Source organism: Scyliorhinus torazame, chromosome 13 (assembly GCF_047496885.1).
Source record: "Scyliorhinus torazame isolate Kashiwa2021f chromosome 13, sScyTor2.1, whole genome shotgun sequence".
NCBI lineage: Eukaryota > Metazoa > Chordata > Chondrichthyes > Carcharhiniformes > Scyliorhinidae > Scyliorhinus > Scyliorhinus torazame.
The window spans coordinates 176803976-176827510 of record NC_092719.1 but is presented as its reverse complement, the minus strand read 5'-3'; the positions used below and the strand labels follow the sequence as shown (position 1 = coordinate 176827510).

At 49.0% G+C, this 23535-nt stretch overlaps 1 protein-coding gene across 1 annotated transcript in view; it reads left to right on the top strand.

The window, feature by feature from the left end:
• Positions 1–9554: 9554 nt before the first annotated feature.
• The window catches only part of LOC140388392 (interleukin-17 receptor B-like), a 36096-nt gene continuing 22115 nt past the window's right edge, over positions 9555–23535 (top strand). The window contains exons 1-5 of the mRNA XM_072472486.1: positions 9555–10046; positions 18135–18156; positions 18946–19083; positions 21114–21229; positions 21659–21785. Of these exons, the coding sequence (XP_072328587.1) occupies positions 9981–10046; positions 18135–18156; positions 18946–19083; positions 21114–21229; positions 21659–21785 (469 nt within the window). The 5' untranslated portion in view covers positions 9555–9980. The remainder of the gene's footprint in view (positions 10047–18134; positions 18157–18945; positions 19084–21113; positions 21230–21658; positions 21786–23535) is intronic.

The window sequence follows — 23535 nt, the reverse complement described above, 5'->3', positions numbered from 1 at the left end:
AAGGTAAGTGCTTTTAAATTCACTACTCACCTCCAAGAAGGCCCCTGCGCACCGCTGCCGCCGAAATCCAAAGGGCTGCTCCTGTAAAGGTAAGTGCTTTTAAATTCACTACTCACCTCCAAGAAGGCCCCTGCGCACCGCTGCCGCCGAAATCCAAAGGGCTGCTCCTGTAAAGGTAAGTGCTTTTAAATTCACTACTCACCTCCAAGAAGGCCCCTGCGCACCGCTGCCGCCGAAATCCAAAGGGCTGCTCCTGTAAAGGTAAGTGCTTTTAAATTCACTACTCACCTCCAAGAAGGCCCCTGCGCACCGCTGCCGCCGAAATCCAAAGGGCTGCTCCTGTAAAGGTAAGTGCTTTTAAATTCACTACTCACCTCCAAGAAGGCCCCTGCGCACCGCTGCCGCCGAAATCCAAAGGGCTGCTCCTGTAAAGGTAAGTGCTTTTAAATTCACTACTCACCTCCAAGAAGGCCCCTGCGCACCGCTGCCGCCGAAATCCAAAGGGCTGCTCCTGTAAAGGTAAGTGCTTTTAAATTCACTACTCACCTCCAAGAAGGCCCCTGCGCACCGCTGCCGCCGAAATCCAAAGGGCTGCTCCTGTAAAGGTAAGTGCTTTTAAATTCACTACTCACCTCCAAGAAGGCCCCTGCGCACCGCTGCCGCCGAAATCCAAAGGGCTGCTCCTGTAAAGGTAAGTGCTTTTAAATTCACTACTCACCTCCAAGAAGGCCCCTGCGCACCGCTGCCGCCGAAATCCAAAGGGCTGCTCCTGTAAAGGTAAGTGCTTTTAAATTCACTACTCACCTCCAAGAAGGCCCCTGCGCACCGCTGCCGCCGAAATCCAAAGGGCTGCTCCTGTAAAGGTAAGTGCTTTTAAATTCACTACTCACCTCCAAGAAGGCCCCTGCGCACCGCTGCCGCCGAAATCCAAAGGGCTGCTCCTGTAAAGGTAAGTGCTTTTAAATTCACTACTCACCTCCAAGAAGGCCCCTGCGCACCGCTGCCGCCGAAATCCAAAGGGCTGCTCCTGTAAAGGTAAGTGCTTTTAAATTCACTACTCACCTCCAAGAAGGCCCCTGCGCACCGCTGCCGCCGAAATCCAAAGGGCTGCTCCTGTAAAGGTAAGTGCTTTTAAATTCACTACTCACCTCCAAGAAGGCCCCTGCGCACCGCTGCCGCCGAAATCCAAAGGGCTGCTCCTGTAAAGGTAAGTGCTTTTAAATTCACTACTCACCTCCAAGAAGGCCCCTGCGCACCGCTGCCGCCGAAATCCAAAGGGCTGCTCCTGTAAAGGTAAGTGCTTTTAAATTCACTACTCACCTCCAAGAAGGCCCCTGCGCACCGCTGCCGCCGAAATCCAAAGGGCTGCTCCTGTAAAGGTAAGTGCTTTTAAATTCACTACTCACCTCCAAGAAGGCCCCTGCGCACCGCTGCCGCCGAAATCCAAAGGGCTGCTCCTGTAAAGGTAAGTGCTTTTAAATTCACTACTCACCTCCAAGAAGGCCCCTGCGCACCGCTGCCGCCGAAATCCAAAGGGCTGCTCCTGTAAAGGTAAGTGCTTTTAAATTCACTACTCACCTCCAAGAAGGCCCCTGCGCACCGCTGCCGCCGAAATCCAAAGGGCTGCTCCTGTAAAGGTAAGTGCTTTTAAATTCACTACTCACCTCCAAGAAGGCCCCTGCGCACCGCTGCCGCCGAAATCCAAAGGGCTGCTCCTGTAAAGGTAAGTGCTTTTAAATTCACTACTCACCTCCAAGAAGGCCCCTGCGCACCGCTGCCGCCGAAATCCAAAGGGCTGCTCCTGTAAAGGTAAGTGCTTTTAAATTCACTACTCACCTCCAAGAAGGCCCCTGCGCACCGCTGCCGCCGAAATCCAAAGGGCTGCTCCTGTAAAGGTAAGTGCTTTTAAATTCACTACTCACCTCCAAGAAGGCCCCTGCGCACCGCTGCCGCCGAAATCCAAAGGGCTGCTCCTGTAAAGGTAAGTGCTTTTAAATTCACTACTCACCTCCAAGAAGGCCCCTGCGCACCGCTGCCGCCGAAATCCAAAGGGCTGCTCCTGTAAAGGTAAGTGCTTTTAAATTCACTACTCACCTCCAAGAAGGCCCCTGCGCACCGCTGCCGCCGAAATCCAAAGGGCTGCTCCTGTAAAGGTAAGTGCTTTTAAATTCACTACTCACCTCCAAGAAGGCCCCTGCGCACCGCTGCCGCCGAAATCCAAAGGGCTGCTCCTGTAAAGGTAAGTGCTTTTAAATTCACTACTCACCTCCAAGAAGGCCCCTGCGCACCGCTGCCGCCGAAATCCAAAGGGCTGCTCCTGTAAAGGTAAGTGCTTTTAAATTCACTACTCACCTCCAAGAAGGCCCCTGCGCACCGCTGCCGCCGAAATCCAAAGGGCTGCTCCTGTAAAGGTAAGTGCTTTTAAATTCACTACTCACCTCCAAGAAGGCCCCTGCGCACCGCTGCCGCCGAAATCCAAAGGGCTGCTCCTGTAAAGGTAAGTGCTTTTAAATTCACTACTCACCTCCAAGAAGGCCCCTGCGCACCGCTGCCGCCGAAATCCAAAGGGCTGCTCCTGTAAAGGTAAGTGCTTTTAAATTCACTACTCACCTCCAAGAAGGCCCCTGCGCACCGCTGCCGCCGAAATCCAAAGGGCTGCTCCTGTAAAGGTAAGTGCTTTTAAATTCACTACTCACCTCCAAGAAGGCCCCTGCGCACCGCTGCCGCCGAAATCCAAAGGGCTGCTCCTGTAAAGGTAAGTGCTTTTAAATTCACTACTCACCTCCAAGAAGGCCCCTGCGCACCGCTGCCGCCGAAATCCAAAGGGCTGCTCCTGTAAAGGTAAGTGCTTTTAAATTCACTACTCACCTCCAAGAAGGCCCCTGCGCACCGCTGCCGCCGAAATCCAAAGGGCTGCTCCTGTAAAGGTAAGTGCTTTTAAATTCACTACTCACCTCCAAGAAGGCCCCTGCGCACCGCTGCCGCCGAAATCCAAAGGGCTGCTCCTGTAAAGGTAAGTGCTTTTAAATTCACTACTCACCTCCAAGAAGGCCCCTGCGCACCGCTGCCGCCGAAATCCAAAGGGCTGCTCCTGTAAAGGTAAGTGCTTTTAAATTCACTACTCACCTCCAAGAAGGCCCCTGCGCACCGCTGCCGCCGAAATCCAAAGGGCTGCTCCTGTAAAGGTAAGTGCTTTTAAATTCACTACTCACCTCCAAGAAGGCCCCTGCGCACCGCTGCCGCTGAAATCCAAAGGGCTGCTCCTGTAAAGGTAAGTGCTTTTAAATTCACTACTCACCTCCAAGAAGGCCCCTGCGCACCGCTGCCGCCGAAATCCAAAGGGCTGCTCCTGTAAAGGTAAGTGCTTTTAAATTCACTACTCACCTCCAAGAAGGCCCCTGCGCACCGCTGCCGCCGAAATCCAAAGGGCTGCTCCTGTAAAGGTAAGTGCTTTTAAATTCACTACTCACCTCCAAGAAGGCCCCTGCGCACCGCTGCCGCCGAAATCCAAAGGGCTGCTCCTGTAAAGGTAAGTGCTTTTAAATTCACTACTCACCTCCAAGAAGGCCCCTGCGCACCGCTGCCGCCGAAATCCAAAGGGCTGCTCCTGTAAAGGTAAGTGCTTTTAAATTCACTACTCACCTCCAAGAAGGCCCCTGCGCACCGCTGCCGCCGAAATCCAAAGGGCTGCTCCTGTAAAGGTAAGTGCTTTTAAATTCACTACTCACCTCCAAGAAGGCCCCTGCGCACCGCTGCCGCCGAAATCCAAAGGGCTGCTCCTGTAAAGGTAAGTGCTTTTAAATTCACTACTCACCTCCAAGAAGGCCCCTGCGCACCGCTGCCGCCGAAATCCAAAGGGCTGCTCCTGTAAAGGTAAGTGCTTTTAAATTCACTACTCACCTCCAAGAAGGCCCCTGCGCACCGCTGCCGCCGAAATCCAAAGGGCTGCTCCTGTAAAGGTAAGTGCTTTTAAATTCACTACTCACCTCCAAGAAGGCCCCTGCGCACCGCTGCCGCCGAAATCCAAAGGGCTGCTCCTGTAAAGGTAAGTGCTTTTAAATTCACTACTCACCTCCAAGAAGGCCCCTGCGCACCGCTGCCGCCGAAATCCAAAGGGCTGCTCCTGTAAAGGTAAGTGCTTTTAAATTCACTACTCACCTCCAAGAAGGCCCCTGCGCACCGCTGCCGCCGAAATCCAAAGGGCTGCTCCTGTAAAGGTAAGTGCTTTTAAATTCACTACTCACCTCCAAGAAGGCCCCTGCGCACCGCTGCCGCCGAAATCCAAAGGGCTGCTCCTGTAAAGGTAAGTGCTTTTAAATTCACTACTCACCTCCAAGAAGGCCCCTGCGCACCGCTGCCGCCGAAATCCAAAGGGCTGCTCCTGTAAAGGTAAGTGCTTTTAAATTCACTACTCACCTCCAAGAAGGCCCCTGCGCACCGCTGCCGCCGAAATCCAAAGGGCTGCTCCTGTAAAGGTAAGTGCTTTTAAATTCACTACTCACCTCCAAGAAGGCCCCTGCGCACCGCTGCCGCCGAAATCCAAAGGGCTGCTCCTGTAAAGGTAAGTGCTTTTAAATTCACTACTCACCTCCAAGAAGGCCCCTGCGCACCGCTGCCGCCGAAATCCAAAGGGCTGCTCCTGTAAAGGTAAGTGCTTTTAAATTCACTACTCACCTCCAAGAAGGCCCCTGCGCACCGCTGCCGCCGAAATCCAAAGGGCTGCTCCTGTAAAGGTAAGTGCTTTTAAATTCACTACTCACCTCCAAGAAGGCCCCTGCGCACCGCTGCCGCCGAAATCCAAAGGGCTGCTCCTGTAAAGGTAAGTGCTTTTAAATTCACTACTCACCTCCAAGAAGGCCCCTGCGCACCGCTGCCGCCGAAATCCAAAGGGCTGCTCCTGTAAAGGTAAGTGCTTTTAAATTCACTACTCACCTCCAAGAAGGCCCCTGCGCACCGCTGCCGCCGAAATCCAAAGGGCTGCTCCTGTAAAGGTAAGTGCTTTTAAATTCACTACTCACCTCCAAGAAGGCCCCTGCGCACCGCTGCCGCCGAAATCCAAAGGGCTGCTCCTGTAAAGGTAAGTGCTTTTAAATTCACTACTCACCTCCAAGAAGGCCCCTGCGCACCGCTGCCGCCGAAATCCAAAGGGCTGCTCCTGTAAAGGTAAGTGCTTTTAAATTCACTACTCACCTCCAAGAAGGCCCCTGCGCACCGCTGCCGCCGAAATCCAAAGGGCTGCTCCTGTAAAGGTAAGTGCTTTTAAACTAACTACTCACCTCCAAGAAGGCCCCTGCGCACCGCTGCCGCCGAAATCCAAAGGGCTGCTCCTGTAAAGGTAAGTGCTTTTAAATTCACTACTCACCTCCAAGAAGGCCCCTGCGCACCGCTGCCGCCGAAATCCAAAGGGCTGCTCCTGTAAAGGTAAGTGCTTTTAAATTCACTACTCACCTCCAAGAAGGCCCCTGCGCACCGCTGCCGCCGAAATCCAAAGGGCTGCTCCTGTAAAGGTAAGTGCTTTTAAATTCACTACTCACCTCCAAGAAGGCCCCTGCGCACCGCTGCCGCCGAAATCCAAAGGGCTGCTCCTGTAAAGGTAAGTGCTTTTAAACTAACTACTCACCTCCAAGAAGGCCCCTGCGCACCGCTGCCGCCGAAATCCAAAGGGCTGCTCCTGTAAAGGTAAGTGCTTTTAAATTCACTACTCACCTCCAAGAAGGCCCCTGCGCACCGCTGCCGCCGAAATCCAAAGGGCTGCTCCTGTAAAGGTAAGTGCTTTTAAATTCACTACTCACCTCCAAGAAGGCCCCTGCGCACCGCTGCCGCCGAAATCCAAAGGGCTGCTCCTGTAAAGGTAAGTGCTTTTAAATTCACTACTCACCTCCAAGAAGGCCCCTGCGCACCGCTGCCGCCGAAATCCAAAGGGCTGCTCCTGTAAAGGTAAGTGCTTTTAAATTCACTACTCACCTCCAAGAAGGCCCCTGCGCACCGCTGCCGCCGAAATCCAAAGGGCTGCTCCTGTAAAGGTAAGTGCTTTTAAACTAACTACTCACCTCCAAGAAGGCCCCTGCGCACCGCTGCCGCCGAAATCCAAAGGGCTGCTCCTGTAAAGGTAAGTGCTTTTAAATTCACTACTCACCTCCAAGAAGGCCCCTGCGCACCGCTGCCGCCGAAATCCAAAGGGCTGCTCCTGTAAAGGTAAGTGCTTTTAAATTCACTACTCACCTCCAAGAAGGCCCCTAAGTAGGGTAAATTCCTCTTCCTCGTGTGCCAGGCTTAGCCTGGCCCAATTTAAGGTGCTACATAGAGCACACATAACGGGAGCGAGGTTGAGCAGGTTCTTCGGAGTGGAGGACAAATGCGGGAGGTGCGGGGGAAGCCCGGTGAACCACACACATATGTTTTGGTCGTGTCCAGCACTGGAGGGGATTGGCGGGAGTGATCTCGAAGGTGGTGAAGGTCCGGGTCAAGCCAAGCTGGGGGTTAGCTATATTTGGGGTAGCGGATGACCCGGGAGTGCAGGAGGCAAAAGAGGCCGATATTGTGGCCTTTGCAACCCTAGTAGCCCGGCGTAGGATTTTACTCTTGTGGAAGGAAGCGAAACCCCCCCGGCGTGGAGGCCTGGATAAACGCTATGACGGGGTTCATAAAACTGGAGCGGATGAAGTTTGCGCTGAGAAGATCGGCTCAAGGGTTCACCAGGCAGTGGCAACCGTTCCTCGACTATCTAGCGGAACGTTAGGGGGAAAATAGATAGCCAGCAGCAGCAGCCCGGGGGGGGTAAATTGTTTGTGTTCTAGATGGGGTGAGGGGGCGGGGGGGGGGGGGGGGGGGAGTGTTATTTTGTTAGTTCACTATTTTATTTTAACAATGTTATCTATCAGTTATCATGTTACCATTTTTGTTGATTTGTAAGGGGGAAAAATTGTGTTTGAAAACTTTAATAAAAATATATATTTTTAAAAAATCAAGGGCGCCTACCGTTCCATCCCCGACTGCACTTTGGAAAATCAGACCATGAGACGGTGCTCCTTCTCCCAGCATACAAGCAGAAACTCAAGCAGGAGAATCCAGCTAAGAAGGTTGTGCCGTGCTGGTCCACAGAAACAGAAGAGCTCTTACGTGACTGCTTAGAGACAGTTTACTGGTCCTTATTTAAGAACTCAACGACCAACTTAAATGAGTATACCACCACCGTCACAGACTTCATCAGCAAATGTGTGGACGACTGCATGCCAAAGAAAGCAGTACGTACATTCCCCAACCGGAAACCATGGTGCAATCACGAGATTGACTCCCTACTGAAGGACAGATCTGAGGTGTCCAAGTCAGACGACCCTGACCCATACAAGAAATCCAGGTACGACCTCCGCAAAACCATCCGAGATGCCAAGAGAGAATATCAAACCAAGCTAGAGTCACAGACCGACTTTCGACGATTGTGGCATTGACTAAACAACATAACGGGCTACAAAGCAAAGCCGAGCAGTATCTCCGGCAGCAGCGCACCCCTCCCCGATGATCTCAATGCATTCTATGCTCGGTTCGAGCAGGTAACCAACAATCCACTGTCCCAGCAGCCCATAACTCACTCATACCCACCATCACAGCTTCCGAAGTCAGATCGGCCTTCCTGAAAGTGAACCCCCGGAAGGCGACGGGCCCGGGTGGGATCCCTGGTCGTGCACTCGAAGCCTACGCGGACCAGCTGGCAGAGGTATTCGCGGACATCTTTAACCTGTCCCTACTCCACCCGGAGGTCCCCACCTGCTTCAAGAAGGCCACCATTATACCGGTGCCAAAGAAGAACCAGGTAACGTGCCTCAATGACTACCGTCCGGTGGCCCTGACTTCAGTCGTAATGAAGTGCTTCGAGAGGTTGATCATGAAGCGCATCACCTCGATACTCCCAGAACACCTTGATCCACTGCAATTTGCATACTGTCGCAAACGGTCCACAGCAGACGCCATTTACCAGGCCGTACACTCATCCCCAGAGCATCTCGACAACAAGGGCTGCTACATCAGTTTATTTATTGACTACAGCTCCGCCATCAACACCATAATCCCAGCCAAGCTCATATCAAAGCTCCAAAACTTAGGACTTGGCTCCCCACTCTGCAACTGGATCCTCGATTTTCAGACCACACTCAGTAAGAATGAACAACAACACCTACTCCACGATACTCCTCAATACCGGGGCCCCGCAAGGCTACGTACCTAGCCCCCTACTTTACTCCCTGTACACAGACTATTGCGTGGCAAAATTTGGTTCCAACTCCATCTACAAGTTTGCTGACGATACGACCATAGTGGGCCGGATCTCGAATAACGACGAGTCAGAATATAGGAGGGAGATAGAGAACCTAGTGGAGTGGTGCAGCAACAACAATCTCTCCCTCAATGCCAGCAAAACTAAAGAGCTAGTCATTGACTTCAGGAAGCAAAGTACTGTACACACCCCTGTCAACATCAACGGGATCGAGGTGGGGATGATTAGCAGTTTCAAATTCCTAGGGGTGCACATCTCTAAAAATCTGTCCTGGTCCACCCACGCCGACGCTACCAGCAAGAAAGCACCACAGTGCCTATACTTCCACAGGAAACGAAGGAAATTCGGCATGTCCGCATTAACCCTTACCAACTTTTACAGATGCACCATAGAAAGCATCCTATCTGGCTGCATCACAGCCTGGTATGGCAACTGCACGGCCCAGGACCGCAAGAAACTTCAGAGAGTCGTGAACACCGCCCAGTCCATCACACAAACCTGCCTCCCATCCACTGACTCCATTTACACCTCCCGCTGCCTGGGGAAAGCGGGCTGCATAATCAAAGACCCCTCCCACCCGGCTTACTCACTCTTCCAACTTCTTCCATCGGGCAGGAGATACAGAAGTCTGAGCACACGCACGAACAGACTGAAAAACAGCTTCTTCCCCGCTGTTGCCAGACTCCTAAATGGAGCTTGAGAGTTTGGGAGAATAAAGTGTTTTCACGACTAACAAGGCTAATTCCTCAGCTGAATTGGTTTTCAGCCATGAAGCTCGAGGCTGTTCAGTCAATGGGAGTGAATTTGACTTTCAGGAGATAAGCCACAGTAGGGCTCTGTCCTGGAAATGTTTGGTAGGACAGACTGGCTACAGCTGTGATTGCCCCTGTCATGGGTCTCCATAATATTAAAAGATGGCTTGAAGGCCTCACAGGCGCAAACCCCCCCCTCCCTCCTCGGCCCAACCCCGCTCTGCCTTTCAAAGTGACTACTCCAGTTATACTGCTGCTAAACTGGACCTTTGATGTTGTTGCTGTCTTGAGATTTTTGATAAATGCTGGTGCGCGCCATAAAGGAGACTGCTTCCAATAAATGGCCCTGCGCAATTTTCACTTTGCACTAAGCTGCCTAATTCTGTGACATGCCCTTTTAATTTTCTTCTCTGTTACACCGCTTTTCCATTCTCCTGCTGGGAGAAGTGCCGCCCACGCCGTCTCTTCACCACCCAGGCTCTCAATTGCCTTGTAATTCTGGTCCCATGCAGCTTCACGGATCGAGAAGGGTCGGTTCGAGCTGCCTGACTTCTGTGCCCATGAGGGCAAGAGAGGGGGAGCCTGGGTGCAGTGTTGTTGCTGGTACCCTCCCTCCACGGCTGCTGGGCACTTCCAGGTGGGGACTGAAAAAGGCAAGAGACTGCGGGATATCTGCCCTGGCACTCAGGGGGCGTTGTTACTTCCACTCGAGAGCGGCACTTTTTAAAAAAAAGTTATTCCTCTCCCACAATGACAAAGGCAATAAATGCTCAAACTAAGTCATGTGTCGCTGCTACTTCGAAAACAACCACTTCCCTCTCACACTGGCTTCATTGATAAGCCATCAGCAAAGATGACGTTGACATTTCTAACCAAAGATTTATAAAAGGTTCCCCTTGCAGAGGTGTTCAGCATTGTGAAGGAAGAGATTCAGCAGGAACAAAAACACATCCCGAGTGATGACACCACGCGCAGTATCGTTGCTTTACTTTGCCGTTCTCGGCGCGGTAACTGGCTCTATAACGGTAAGAAAAATATATCTGTTTGTCAATGAATCCACATTTCAGATTTTTCAAAGCAGATTTATACCAAAAGTTATAATAACAGGCGAGATCAAATGATGATCAAATCATGAATGTCTTGGCATCTCCAAGTTTGCGCTTATTGTGACTTTAAATGATTTCTACACCCTTTACTGTCAATATTTTAAATAAGTTATTGGTGCCTTCTATAAGTTTGGTAAATCAAAGACAAAAACTTTAAGACCTTCTCACTCTGTGGAATTTAAATAATGTTCGCGTTAAATCTCTTCTGTTTTAAGAAAAGTGTTAATCATTTATTTGCTTCATGACTTTGCGTAGCAATGCGAGAAAACTAAATACACGACTTTCTGAAATGATCTCTGGTGTCTCCCAATGGTCTAACCCGGACTTCCTCCTGTTTCTCAGCTACATGCTACCCCCATCATCTGGAAACACAACCTTTGTTTCCACATGGATGTTGAGGATACCCCAGCTTTCCCTCTCTGCCCCTCCATTCTCCCTAAATTGACAGACCTTTTGTCCAACTTCCGACATTGTATGAGCAGGAATGTTGTCTAATTATTTGGAAGACTGACCTACCCACAAGCTCCATTCCCCAGCCATTAACTCTTTCACTTCCCCTGCACAGCAATTACCTGAGGTTGGGACAAATTGTTCAAAATCTTGATGCCGTATTTGGCACCGAGAAGCGTATCCAACAAAATATCGACATCACCACTAAGACTGCCTGTTGCCCGTTACCTCAGCTCTTCTGCTGCCGAAGGCCTCACTCTTGCCTTTGTTGCCTCCACACTTGACTATTCTAGCAGACTCTTGACCAGCTTCCTACTCTCTGCCCTACCTAGGTTATCCACACCTCGTTGCCTGTGTCCTAGCACACACCAAATTATGTTCACCCATCACCCTTGTGCTCCCTGTCAATCAATGATTGGCTCCTGTCAATCATTGCGCCAATTTTAAAATTCTCATCATTGTTTTCAAATCCCCCCATTCTCACCCCTTCACATCTCTGTAATCTCCTACAGTTTTACACCCGCCTGAGATATCCACTCACGTCTACTTCAGGTCTCTTGAGCAGCCACAGTTTTAATTATTCCGTCAATGTTGAGCATGTCCTCAGCTGCCAAGACAGTAAAGTCAGGAACTCCCCACCCCCACAAACCTCTCTGCCTCTCTTTCCTCCTTTAACACTCCTACCTCATTGACCAAGCTTTTCTTCATGTTTTCCAATATCTTCTCATGTGGCTCAATTACAATTTTCCGTTTGATTAAGCTCATAGGAAATACCTTGGAATGTTTTACTACATTACAAGTTTTATATAACTGTCACTTGTCTGTTTTAAGCTGGTTGGTAATATTATGGAAAAATGGGAACCTAAGAACTACAATCTATAGGCGTTTTATTGTTGAAAGACAGGTTACAATCTAATAATTTAAGGTAACAACTCAAATGATCGGATTCAATCATTTTAGGACCAAATTCTCTCACCATATTATTTGCATTGTTTAAAAACATGTTTAAAAGATCAAATATACAATTTATATCAGTTTGGAGTCAACGCTCACTAATATAATATAATATAATATACAGGGGTTGGTTTAGTAGTGGGCTAAACAGCTCGCTTGTAATGCAGAACAAGGCCAGCAGCGCGGGTTCAATTCCCGTACCGGCCTCCCCGAACAGCTGCCGGAATGTGGCGACTAGGGGCTTTTCCCAGTAACTTCATTGAAGCCTACTTGTGACAAGCAATTATTATTATTACATCAGTTGGTAGGGGGACATTACAATGCACCTGAGCCCCAATCACATGTCCTCTGCCGCACCACCCCCGACTAATCTCCTTTTTTAAAAAAAATGTTTATTCAAAGTTTTTCCAACAAAAATTTTCAACCAATTAAACCGCACCCCCCCCCCCCCCCCCCCCGCCCGTAACAGAAAAGAGAAAGAGAAAACAGAACAGAACATAAACATATCAATCAAACATAATACAGAACTTATACAATGGGTTTCTCCCGCACATATTAACCCTCCCATATGCTTTTTTTACAAGTACCCCTAGGAAAAAACCCTCCCCCATCCGCCCAAATACACCCCCCCCCGAAAGAGACACCCCCCTCCCCTCCCCCCTCCCTCCCTGGGTTGCTGCTGCTGCTGACCAACCTCATTCTAACGCTCCGTGAGATAGTCTAGGAACTGTTGCCACCGCTTGAAGAACCCCTGCGCAGACCCTCTCAAGGCAAACTTTATCCTCTCCAGCTTAATGAACCCTGCCATGTCATTTATCCAGGCTTCCACACTGGGGGGCTTCACGTCCTTCCACATGAGCAAGATCCACCGCCGGGCTACCAGGGACGCAAAGGCCAGAATACCGGCCTCTTTCGCCTCCTGCACTCCCGGCTCCTCCGCCAACCCAAATAATGCCAGCCCCCAACTTGGCTTGACCTGGACGTTCACCACCTTGGACATAGTCTTCGCGAAACCCCTCCAGAACCCATCCAGTGCTGGGCACGACTAGAACATGTGGGCGTGATTCGCCGGGCTTCCTGAGCACCTCCCGCATCTGTCCTCCATCCCAAAGAACCTACTCAGCCTCGCCCCTGTCATATGTGCTCTGTGAATAACCTTAAACTGTATCAGGCTGAGCCTGGCACATGAGGAAGAGGAATTAACCCTCCTCAGGGCATCAGCCCACATACCCTCTTCAATCTCCTCCCCCAACTCCTCCTCCCACTTGCCCTTCAGCTCCTCTACCGAAGCCTCCCCCTCTTCTTTCATCTCCTGATATATCGCCGAAACCTTGCCTTCTCCGACCCATACACCCGAAATCACCCTGTCCTGAATCCCCTGTGCCGGGAGCAACGGGAATCCCCTCACCTGCCGCCTCACAAACGGTCTCACTTGCATATACCTGAACGCATTTCCCGGGGGTAACCCAAACTTCTCCTCCAGCGCCCCTAGGCTCTCAAACGTCCCGTCTATAAACAGGTCCCCCATCCTTCTGATCCCTGCCTGATGCCAGCTCCGAAACCCCCCCTCCATCCTTCCTGGGACGAACCGATGGTTCTCCCGGATCGGGGACCACACCGAGGCTCCCATCTCACCCCTATGACGTCTCCACTGCCCCCAGATCTTTAGCGTTGCCGCCACCACCGGACTCGTGGTGTACCTTGTCGGCGAGAGCGGCAACGGTGCCGTCACCAGTGCCCTCAGGCTCGTTCCTTTGCAGGATGCCATCTCCAACCTCTTCCATGCCGCCCCCTCTCCCTCTATTACCCACTTACGGATCATCGCCACGTTAGCTGCCCAATAATAGCCACCCAGATTCAGCAACGCCAGCCCTCCCTGTCCCTACTACGCTCCAGAAACCCCCTCCTTACCCTCGGAGTCTTGTTTGCCCACACAAAACCCATGATGCTCCTACCTACCCGCTTAAAAAAGGCCTTGGTAATCATAATAGGAAGGCACTGGAACACAAAAAGAAACCTCTGGAGGACCATCATTTTAATCGACTGTACCCTGCCCGCTAGCGAGAGTGGCAACACATCCCACCTTTTGAAGTCCTACTCCATCTGCTCCACCAGCCACGTCAAATTAAGTTTGTGCAGGACCCCCCAGCTCCTCGCTACCTGGATCCCCAAGTACCGAAAGCTCCTTTCCGCCTGCCTGAACGGTAGGTCGTCTATCCCTCTTCCCTGGTCCCCTGGTTGCACCACAAAGAGCTCACTTTTCCCTACATTGAGCTTATAGCCCGAGAAGTCCCCAAACTCCCTTAGGATCCGCATGACCTCCACCATCCCCTCCACTGGATGTGCCACATACAGCAACAGGTCGTCCGCATACAGCGACACCCGATGCTCCTCTCCCCCTCGGACCACCCCCCTTCATTTCCTGGACTCCCTTAATGCCATGGCCAAAGGCTCAATTGCTAATGCAAACAACAGGGGGGACAGGGGGCACCCCTGCCTCGTCCCTCGATACAGCCGAAAATACTCCGACCTCCGCCGATTCGTAGCCACACTCGCCACTGGGGCTCTATATAGCTTAAGCCAACTGATAAACCCCTCCCCAAACCCAAACCTCCGCAACACTTCCCAGAGATACTCCCACTCCACCCGGTCAAAGGCCTTCTCCGCGTCCATAGCTGCCACTATCTCCGCCTCTCCCTCCACCGATGGCATCATAATCAGGTTTAGGAGCCTCCGCACATTGGTGTTTAGCTGCCTGCCCTTTACAAATCCCGTCTGGTCCTCATGAATTACCCCCGGGACACAGTCCTCAATTCTCGTAGCCAGCACTTTTGCCAGCAACTTAGCATCCACATTGAGGAGCGAGATCGGTCTATACGACTCACATTGCAGTGTGTCCTTGTCCCGCTTCAGGATCAGAGAGATCAGCACCCCGGACATTGTCGGGGGCACGGTCCCCCCCTCCCTTGCCTCATTGAAAGTCCTCACTAGCAACGGGGCTAACAGGTCCACATACTTCCTGTAAAACTCAACCGGGAACCCATCTGGCCCCGGGGTCTTCCCCGCCTGCATGCTTCCCAGTCCTTTAACCAGCTCCTCCAACCCAATTGGCACCCCCAAACCAGCCACCTCCTGCTCCTCCACCCTCGGGAACCTCAGTTGATCTAGAAATCGTCGCATCCCCTCTTCCCCCACTGGGGGCTGAGATCTGTACAGCTCATCATAAAAGTCCTTAAATGCCTCATTTACTTTCACCCCACTCCGCACCGTAGTTCCCCTGCTATCCTGGACTCCACCTATCTCCCTCGCTGCCATCCTCTTACGGAGTTGATGTGCCAGCATCCGGCTCGCCTTCTCCCCATACTCGTACGTCGCCCCCTGTGCTTTGCTCCACTGTGCCTCTGCCTTCCCTGTGGTCAACAGGTCAAATTCCGTCTGGAGACTTCGCCGCTCCCTAAGTAGTCCCTCCTCGGGGGGCCTCGGCATATCTCCTGTCTATCCTTAGGTTCTCCCCGACTAGCGACTCCCTTTCCCTGCCCTCTCTCGTCTCCCTGTGAGCCCTGATGGAGATTAACTCTCCCCTGACCACCGCCTCCAGCACCTCCCATACTACCCCCACCTGCACCTCCCCGTTGTCGTTGGCCTCCAAATACCTTTCAATGCACCCCCGCACCCTCCCGCACACCTTCTCATCCACCAGTAATCCCACATCCAGACGCCACAGCGGGCGTTGGTCCTTCTCCTCTCCTAACTCCAGCTCCACCCAGTGCGGGGCATGGTCTGAGATGGCTATGGCCGAGTACTCCGTTCCCTCCACTTTCGGGATCAGCGCCCTACTCAAAACAAAAAAATCTATCCGGGAGTAGGCTCTGTGTATGTGAGAAAAAAAAGAAAATTCCCTGGCCAGGGGCCTAGCAAATCTCCACGGATCTACTCCCCCCATCTGGTTCATAAACCCCCGAAGCACCTTGGCCGCAGCCGGCCTCTTCCCCGTCCTAGATCTGGAGTGATCTAATGCTGGGTCCAACACAGTGTTGAAATCCCCCCCCCATTATCAAGCTTCCTGCCTCCAGATCCGGAATTCGCCCCAACATGCGCTTGATAAATCCAGCATCATCCCAGTTCGGGGCGTATACGTTTACCAATACCACCCACGCCCCCTGCAACCTACCACTCACCATCACGTATCGACCTCCATTGTCCACTACAATATTCTTGGCCTCAAACGACACCCGCTTCCCCACCAGTATTGCCACCCCTCTGTTCTTCGCATCCAGCCCCGAATGGAATACCTGTCCTACCCATCCCTTTCTTAACCTGACCTGGTCTGCCACCTTCAAATGTGTCTCCTGAAGCATGACCACGTCTGCCTTCAGTCCCTTTAAGTGCACGAACACTCGGGCCCTCTGAACCGGCCCATTCAGGCCCCTCACATTCCAAGTTATCAGCCGGATTGGGCGGCTTCCCCCCCCTGCTGACTAGCCATCTCTTTTTCTAGGCCAGTCCCGTGCCCGCGCCTCCCGCAGTCTCCAGTCCCCCAGACGGGGAACCCCCGCCCCGACCACCTCTTCTGTTTCCAGTTCCCCATCGGCCAATGCAGCAGCAACCCTATTTTCCCCCGTCCCCCCTCCCCCGCTAGATCCGTATCTAGCTCTTTTGCTCCCCCCATAACACTCCCGTAAGTCAGCTGACTCCTGCTGACCCCAGCCTCCCCTGCCGTCCCATTGACACCCCCCCCCCCCCCCCCCAACCGGTGTGGGAATCCCCCCTCCCGCTCCTCCCCAGCAATCGGCGTGCGCTCCTCCACCCCCCATCCCCTCCGTCCTTCCCTAGCGCGGGGAAAAGCCCGCGCTTTCCTGAGCCGGCCCCGCCCCCTCTGGCGCCGCTCCTGTTGTGGCCTTATCCCAATTCCCCCTTCCCCGGGCCTCCCCTCCCTCCAGCACCGGCGCCCACACTCTCTCACAGTCTCCCCATCAGATCTCTTCCCCCATCCCCATCCATCACCCAACCCGTGGAACATTCCCTACGCATAGTTAAAACCCTGTATACAACCGACATCCCCCCCACAACCACAAAGTCTCAGTTTGAATCCAACTTTTCAGTTTGTATAAAGGTCCAAACCTCCTCAGGCGTTTCGAAGTAGTGGTGTCGATCCTGAAATGTGACCCACAATCGCGCTGGCTGCAGCATTCCGAACCTCACCCCCTTCCGATGGAGCACCGCCTTGGCCCGATTAAAACCAGCTCCCTTCTTGGCCACCTCCGTACTCCAGTCCTGATAGATTCGGATCTCCGTATTCTCCCACCTGCTGCTCCGCTCTTTCTTGGCCCATCTCAAGACACACTCTCTATCCACGAAACGGTGAAACATCACCACTACCGCCCTTGGCGGCCCGTTGGCCTTGGGTCTCCTCGCCAGGACCCGATGAGCCCCATCTAGCTCCAGGGGACTCGGAGAGGCCCCCGCACCCATCAGTGAGTTGAGCATCGTGCTCACATATGCCCCGGCATCGGCCCCCTCCACTCCTTCAGGGAGACCCAGAATCCGAAGATTCTTCCTCCTCGACCTGTTCTCCAGGTCCTCGAATCTTTCCGCCCACCTCTTGTGCAGCACCTCGTGTGCCTCCATCTTCATCGCCAGGCCCAAGATCTCATCCTCGTTCTCCGAGGCTTTTTCCCACACCTCCAGGATCGCCGCCCCTTGGGCCTTCTGGGTCTCCACTAACCCCTCGATCGCCGTCAGCATTGGTGCCAGCACCTCTTTCTTCAGCTCCTCAAAGCAGCGCCTGAGAAACTCCTGCTGCTCCGGCACCCATGCCGCTTGATCTCCGCCCGCCGCTATCTTGTTTTTCCTCCCTCGTACTTTTTGCTGCTCCAAAAACGCTTTTTTGACCGCTCCGCTCCTGGTCCAATCCATATACTATGGGGGGTGGACCTTGCTATCACCTTCCCACACTGGAAGTCGTCGCAAAATTGCCGTTGGGGCTCCTCTGGAGAGCCCAAAAGTCAGTTTTAGCGGGAGCCGCCGAATGTGCAGCTTAGCTCCGCATAGCCGCAACCGGAAGTCCCCCGACTAATCTCCTGAGCAACCAAACTCCCCCATCCTCCCTGATCACCCCCCCCATACCCCACCCCCAACAACCTCCTGACTGACCACCCTACTCCACGCCACCTCCTCAGCACCCAATAGCGATTGCCATTTCACGGAAGATTTGGCCCAAATTTCATGGTTGCAACTGATGACAAATATTGATGGAATTGTTTATGAACATAACTGTACAAATATACGAGTTGAGAAGTTATCATTTCTTTCCATAAGAAGTGACAAAGCTGAGTCTTAAAATTTGAGTGTCTTATTTAAATACTGTGGTAGCCAATCTTATAAATTAACCTTTTGAATTTAAGTATCTAACCTCTGTCAAGAACAATTAAACATACGCCCATTCCTTAATTCAAAATCTTCATCTCTTTTGAATTAGAACCTGGAACCTTCTTGCTGCAGCTACATTTCTGCGTACCATACAGCATATACATATTAATTGTATAATGTATTCCATTTCCATTCATCTCTTTTGAAATAAACACTTTTTTCTTCTGCTGACAGATAACGTGTGAAAGAAAGCAATGTAAGTGTGTATTTTCCTAATTTATCAAAGTTCTGCATTTATACATTACATATGTGCTTGTATAACCCTCTGAGATATCTGCACTCCTCTAATTCTGGCCTCCCAAGCAGCCCTGATTTTAATCACTGTACCACTAGTGGCCCAGTTATCCTTCACTCCACGAGAGCACTACAGGTTCAGCTCATCCAGCAATTGGATGGAAGTAGCAGAGATTTGAATGAGTTGCTATTTGAGGAGGATAGAATCTCAATTTCCTGATCTGTGTAATTGCATTTATTGAATAAACTAAATCATGCTTATCCGACAGTTCTTTTTAGATAATAGTCTCTTCTTCAACGGGCGATTTAAAACGTCATGCAATTTCCGTAGAGTTACTGAGCACTTTCCGCTCCAAATGCTCCCCACAGATAACTGAGCAGCATACCTATCTATGTGGGCTAGCTGAAGCCCATTTACTAACAAAACCATTGTTGATATGAACTGGGACAATTCTGTTGGAATTTTTCAAGCCCTGGATACCAGATCTCCAGATGGCAGAGCAAAATTAAAGGAAAGCTCTCATATTGATCTTAACAATGGAGCAGGCTCAAGGCACGTGTAAGAGACAGATACGGATTGTAAACTCATCCTTCGGTGTCTGTTGTTAGATAATAGGTTAATTTTCATTATAGATGATATTTACTGAAATCATTTTCAAATATCATGCTTGTGAATTACGTTAGTTTTAACGTGACCGTGTAGTGTGCATAATTGCACATGAAAATCTAAAATAAAATCCTTTTTGTTTAGTTAATGAACCTCCACCAGAATGGGCAATATCACATGCGAGAACCCCTTCAGATATTTTAAAACTTGAAGTTCAGCTACAACTGTCTGAAGAAAGTCAGCTTCCAGTGCTTAATATCAGCTGGGTTATCAGTCCAGATGGTAAGATTTTATTTCAAAAGAAATTTAAAATATATTGTACATGTGTATTTCTGGGCTTTTCAAGATTAGTGACAATTCTCCCATGGCATTACATGATAAGTACAAGAACCTGGTCCTTCCAACCTTCCTCTGTTTAATTGAAGCAAAGAATGATTACGGCATAGAGGGAGGCCATTCAGCCCTAGCTCTCTGCAAGAGCACCTCGGCTAGTCCCACTCGCCTGCATTTTCCCTGCAAGACTTTTCACTACAGCTAATTATCCAATTAATTCGCTTTTGAAAGCTACAATTGAATATGCCTCCACCACACTCTCAGGCAGTGCATTCCAGATTCTATTCACTCGCTGCATAAAATAATTTTTTTGTCACATCACTGTTGCTTCTTTTGTCATTCATCTTAAATCAGTGTCTCCAGGTTCTCAACCTTTCTCGACCCACTCTCTTCAGACCCCTCGAGATCTTTATCACTATCCAACTTTCCCCTCTCTAAGGAAAACAGCAACAGCCTCTCCGATCTATCCATGTGTCTGGCTAATTCTTCATTCCTGGAACCATTCTGGTAAAACTTTTCTACATCCTCTCTAATGCATTCGCATCCTTCCTAAAGTGTGATACCCAGAATTGGACACAATACTCCTGTTGAGACCAAACCAATGCTTTATCGTGTTTCACCATAAATAACTTCCTTGCTTTTTTGTTTTTTATGCCTTTGCTTATAAAACCCCGCATTGCTATGCCTTCTTTAGGAAGTTGGTGTACATCACATCAGCTATATTTTGCTCATTAACTCTCTCTGTTACCTCATCAGAAAACTCAATCAAGTTAGTTAAACATAATTTGCACTCAACAAATCCATCCTTAATCTACATTTATCGAATGTACAAAAGTTGCAGTTGGAACCTTCAGTATGGAATACATAATTAGGTATGATGAATTTTTGGCGGCACAGTGATTAGCATTGCTGTCGACAGCGCTGAGGACCCGGGTTTGAATCCCGGCCCTGGGTCACTGACCATGTGGAGTTTGCACATTCTCCCCGTGTCTGCATGGGTTTCACCCCCACAACCCAAAGATGTGCACGGTAGGTGGATTGGCCACGCTAAATTGCCCCTTAATTGGAAAAAAAAAATTGGGTACTCTAAATTTACAGGGAAAAAAAAGTATGATGAATTTTTTAAGTTCAATTTATTTTTCAGAATTGTCTTTTGTGATCAGAAACCTACAGAAATGCTTGAATGATGAAAAGTAGGATTGCAACCAATTGATTCAAAATGCTAAAAAAAAGTGGACCACAGATCAAGTACAGGGAACCTTTTATTCATTGTGTATATACTTCTGGACAACACGGTAGCATAGTGGTTAGCACAGTTGCTTCACAGCTCCGGGATCCCAGGTTCGATTCCCAGCTGGGTTACTGTCTGTGCGGAGTCTGCCCATTCTTCCCGTATCTGCGTGGGTTTCCTCCGGGTGCTCCGGTTTCCTCCCACAGTCCAAAGATGTGTGGATTAGGTGGATTGGCTGTGATAAATTCCCTTAGTGTCCAAAAAGGTTCAGTGGGTTTACTGGGTTACGGGAATAGGGTAGATTTGTGGGCTTGAGTAGGATGCTCTTTGTAAGGGCCGGTGCAGACACGATGGGCCAAATGGCCTCCTTCTGCACTGTAAATTCTATAAATTCTGGATTTCCCTAATAACGTGAGATAGACCAATGTGGTGGATAGTAATAGATGAAAAGAAGAAAACAATCAATAGGTTGGCTAAATTCTATTCACTTAACTTGAAGATTCATCCAATTGAAGAAAATTGATGGCAGTAACATTTGGATGATTATGAGCTTTTTAAAATCATACCTTGGACATTTTAGAACATTCAGATCAGCTATAAACTTATTGAATGGCAGAACAGGTTTTAGGGGCTGAATGACACACTGCTGCGCTCCTAATTCATATGTATTTTACACAGTAGGGGTACCATATTTCTGCAAATTGTTGTTCTGTTCTTCATATCTTCTAAAAGTGATTTATTTTTCCAGGAAGCATTCAAGAACTTAGAGCTACTATGATATGCATTCAAGGTCGACAAAGCATCTGTTTTCGATGCAATTACAGTGCATCATTCAAAAGGGCACGAAGTTCTCAAGATCAACCAGTGAGTATAAGACATTCTGATGAATTTAATACATATTATACAAAGGATAAGCTAACATGCATAAAATTAAGTGTAAACTTGTGCTTAATAAGGAACTCATTAAATATAAATTTCTACTACCTTCATTCCATTGTTTTGAAATTGACTACACAAGTGGGAGACACCAATCGTAATAGCTCAACAACATAATTACTATAGGAAATTCTGAAAATCATATTTAAATGATTCTTGGTGTCTGACATGTATTCTTAAAAGATCCTGATATTTGTCTATTTAAAAACAGCATATTCCACTTTCTTCAATCAGTACCAGGGAATACACTCCCTGTATTTCAGAATGTTATCGGATTGTACAGGACTTGATAAATACTGTAAACATTCCTGACATGTCAAAGCTTGTTGCCTGAAACAATTTTTTCCCTTTTTCAAGTGGCAGTTTCATTATGCCGAATACCCTGTTGATCCCAAAACCAATTACTTTGTGACAGCTTTCAACATCCCAACATCAAATATTGGTGAATTCCAACCTGACAAATCCAGACGTTTTTCCACACCATGTAAGTATTCCGTGCCATCTATATATAATGCATTAAGGTCAATTATATTTCGAAGTACTTTCACCACCATCGCCAATTAGGGGTGTCTCCACTTGTAAAATACAAGTTGTAAAAGAAAAGACAATCACAATGTGACACTTGTAAAAGAAAAGACAATCACAATATTCTCCACACCTCAGTATTACGGTGAAAAATTACATTTGATAAGTTGTGTTTTCTGTTTTTGATCATTTGTGCCTTCACTTCATGGTTATTAATTGCATTTTAGGAAATTCCTCCATCCTTAGCATTTGGAGTGTTATTAGCCACCTTTCAATTTTCAGTTTGCTCTGAATAAATGACAAAATCATTTTTAATCTTAAAACCAATTATTACTTGCTGAAGAATTCTCAACCGCATCCAAACATCCCTTAAGCTTCAACAGGGTTTTTTTTTAACCATTCCCCACTTACTGTTCCTTACTCTGATCTCATAACCGACAAAGCTAAGGAAACTAGGAAACTAAGCTGTTGGGTGACTGCAAAGAGGCTGCAAATTAATATAGACCAAATTAAATGATTGGGCAAGGAGGTGGAAGGTGCATCATGGGATGAGGGGGGAAGGGGGAAATATGAAATTATATGCTTTGGTCAGAAGGGTAGAAAAGCATAAAAAAAATGTTTAAAAGGAGAGAGACTAATAAATATTGGCGTTCAAGGGGATTTGGATATCAAAGAACAACAAAGAAAATTACAGCACAGGAAGAGGCCCTTCGGCTCTCCCAGCCTGCGCCAATCCCGATCCTTTATCTAAACCTGTTGCCTATTTTCCAAGGATCTACTTCCCTTATAAACAAATTAGAGAAAGTTAACAGGCAGGTTGAGCAAGCAATTAGGACTGCAAATATTTATGTTGCCCTTTATTGCTAGGAGATTGCATTACAAGAATAAAGTAGTTTTACTGCATTACATTGGCTTCCGTGAGATCACATCTGATGTACTGCATACAATTTGGTTTCCGTACCTAAGGAATGATACACTTGTCTTAGAGAGGGTATAACAAAGGTTCATTGGATTTATTCCTGGAATGACAGTAAGCCTTATGAGGAGAGATCAAGTAGAATGAACCTATATTCTCTGGAGTTCAGAAGAATGAGAAGCGACCTCCTCGAAACACAAAACCTCTTAGAGCGTCTGACAGGCTGGATGCTGAGAGATTGTTTACCCTGGTTGACCAGAGCAGACTTTGGAGTTTTAGTGTCAGAATACAGAGTCAGGCTATTTAGAACCAAAATGAAGGTGGTTAAGTGAAGCTTTGAATTCTCTACTGTAGATGGCTATGGATGTTCACTCATTGAATATATTCAAGATGTTACGATCCCAGTTGATGTTAATGGGACAGGAAGATTCCAGAATGGAACCCTGGCTCAAAAGACTAATATAAAAAAATATAACGTGGAGGAACAGTCACAGGACCGCTGATTAGTTTTAACAATAAGAAAAAAATAATTTAAAAAATTATTAGATTATAATACAATACACCTTTACTAACCACCCCCTCCCCACCACTTAATTACACACAGGTTATAGGATTAATACTGATTAAAAGTACTGACACTGATTAATCTACAATGGTTTCATTAACATAATGTCCCTTTTAAGCATACAAGATGACTACGTGCAAAAACACTCTACACTCTGAACCCCAAGTGAATTTTTGTGGATGTCTCCTCAGAATCCCCCAGATGATTGTCACATGAGTGTTTCCAAAC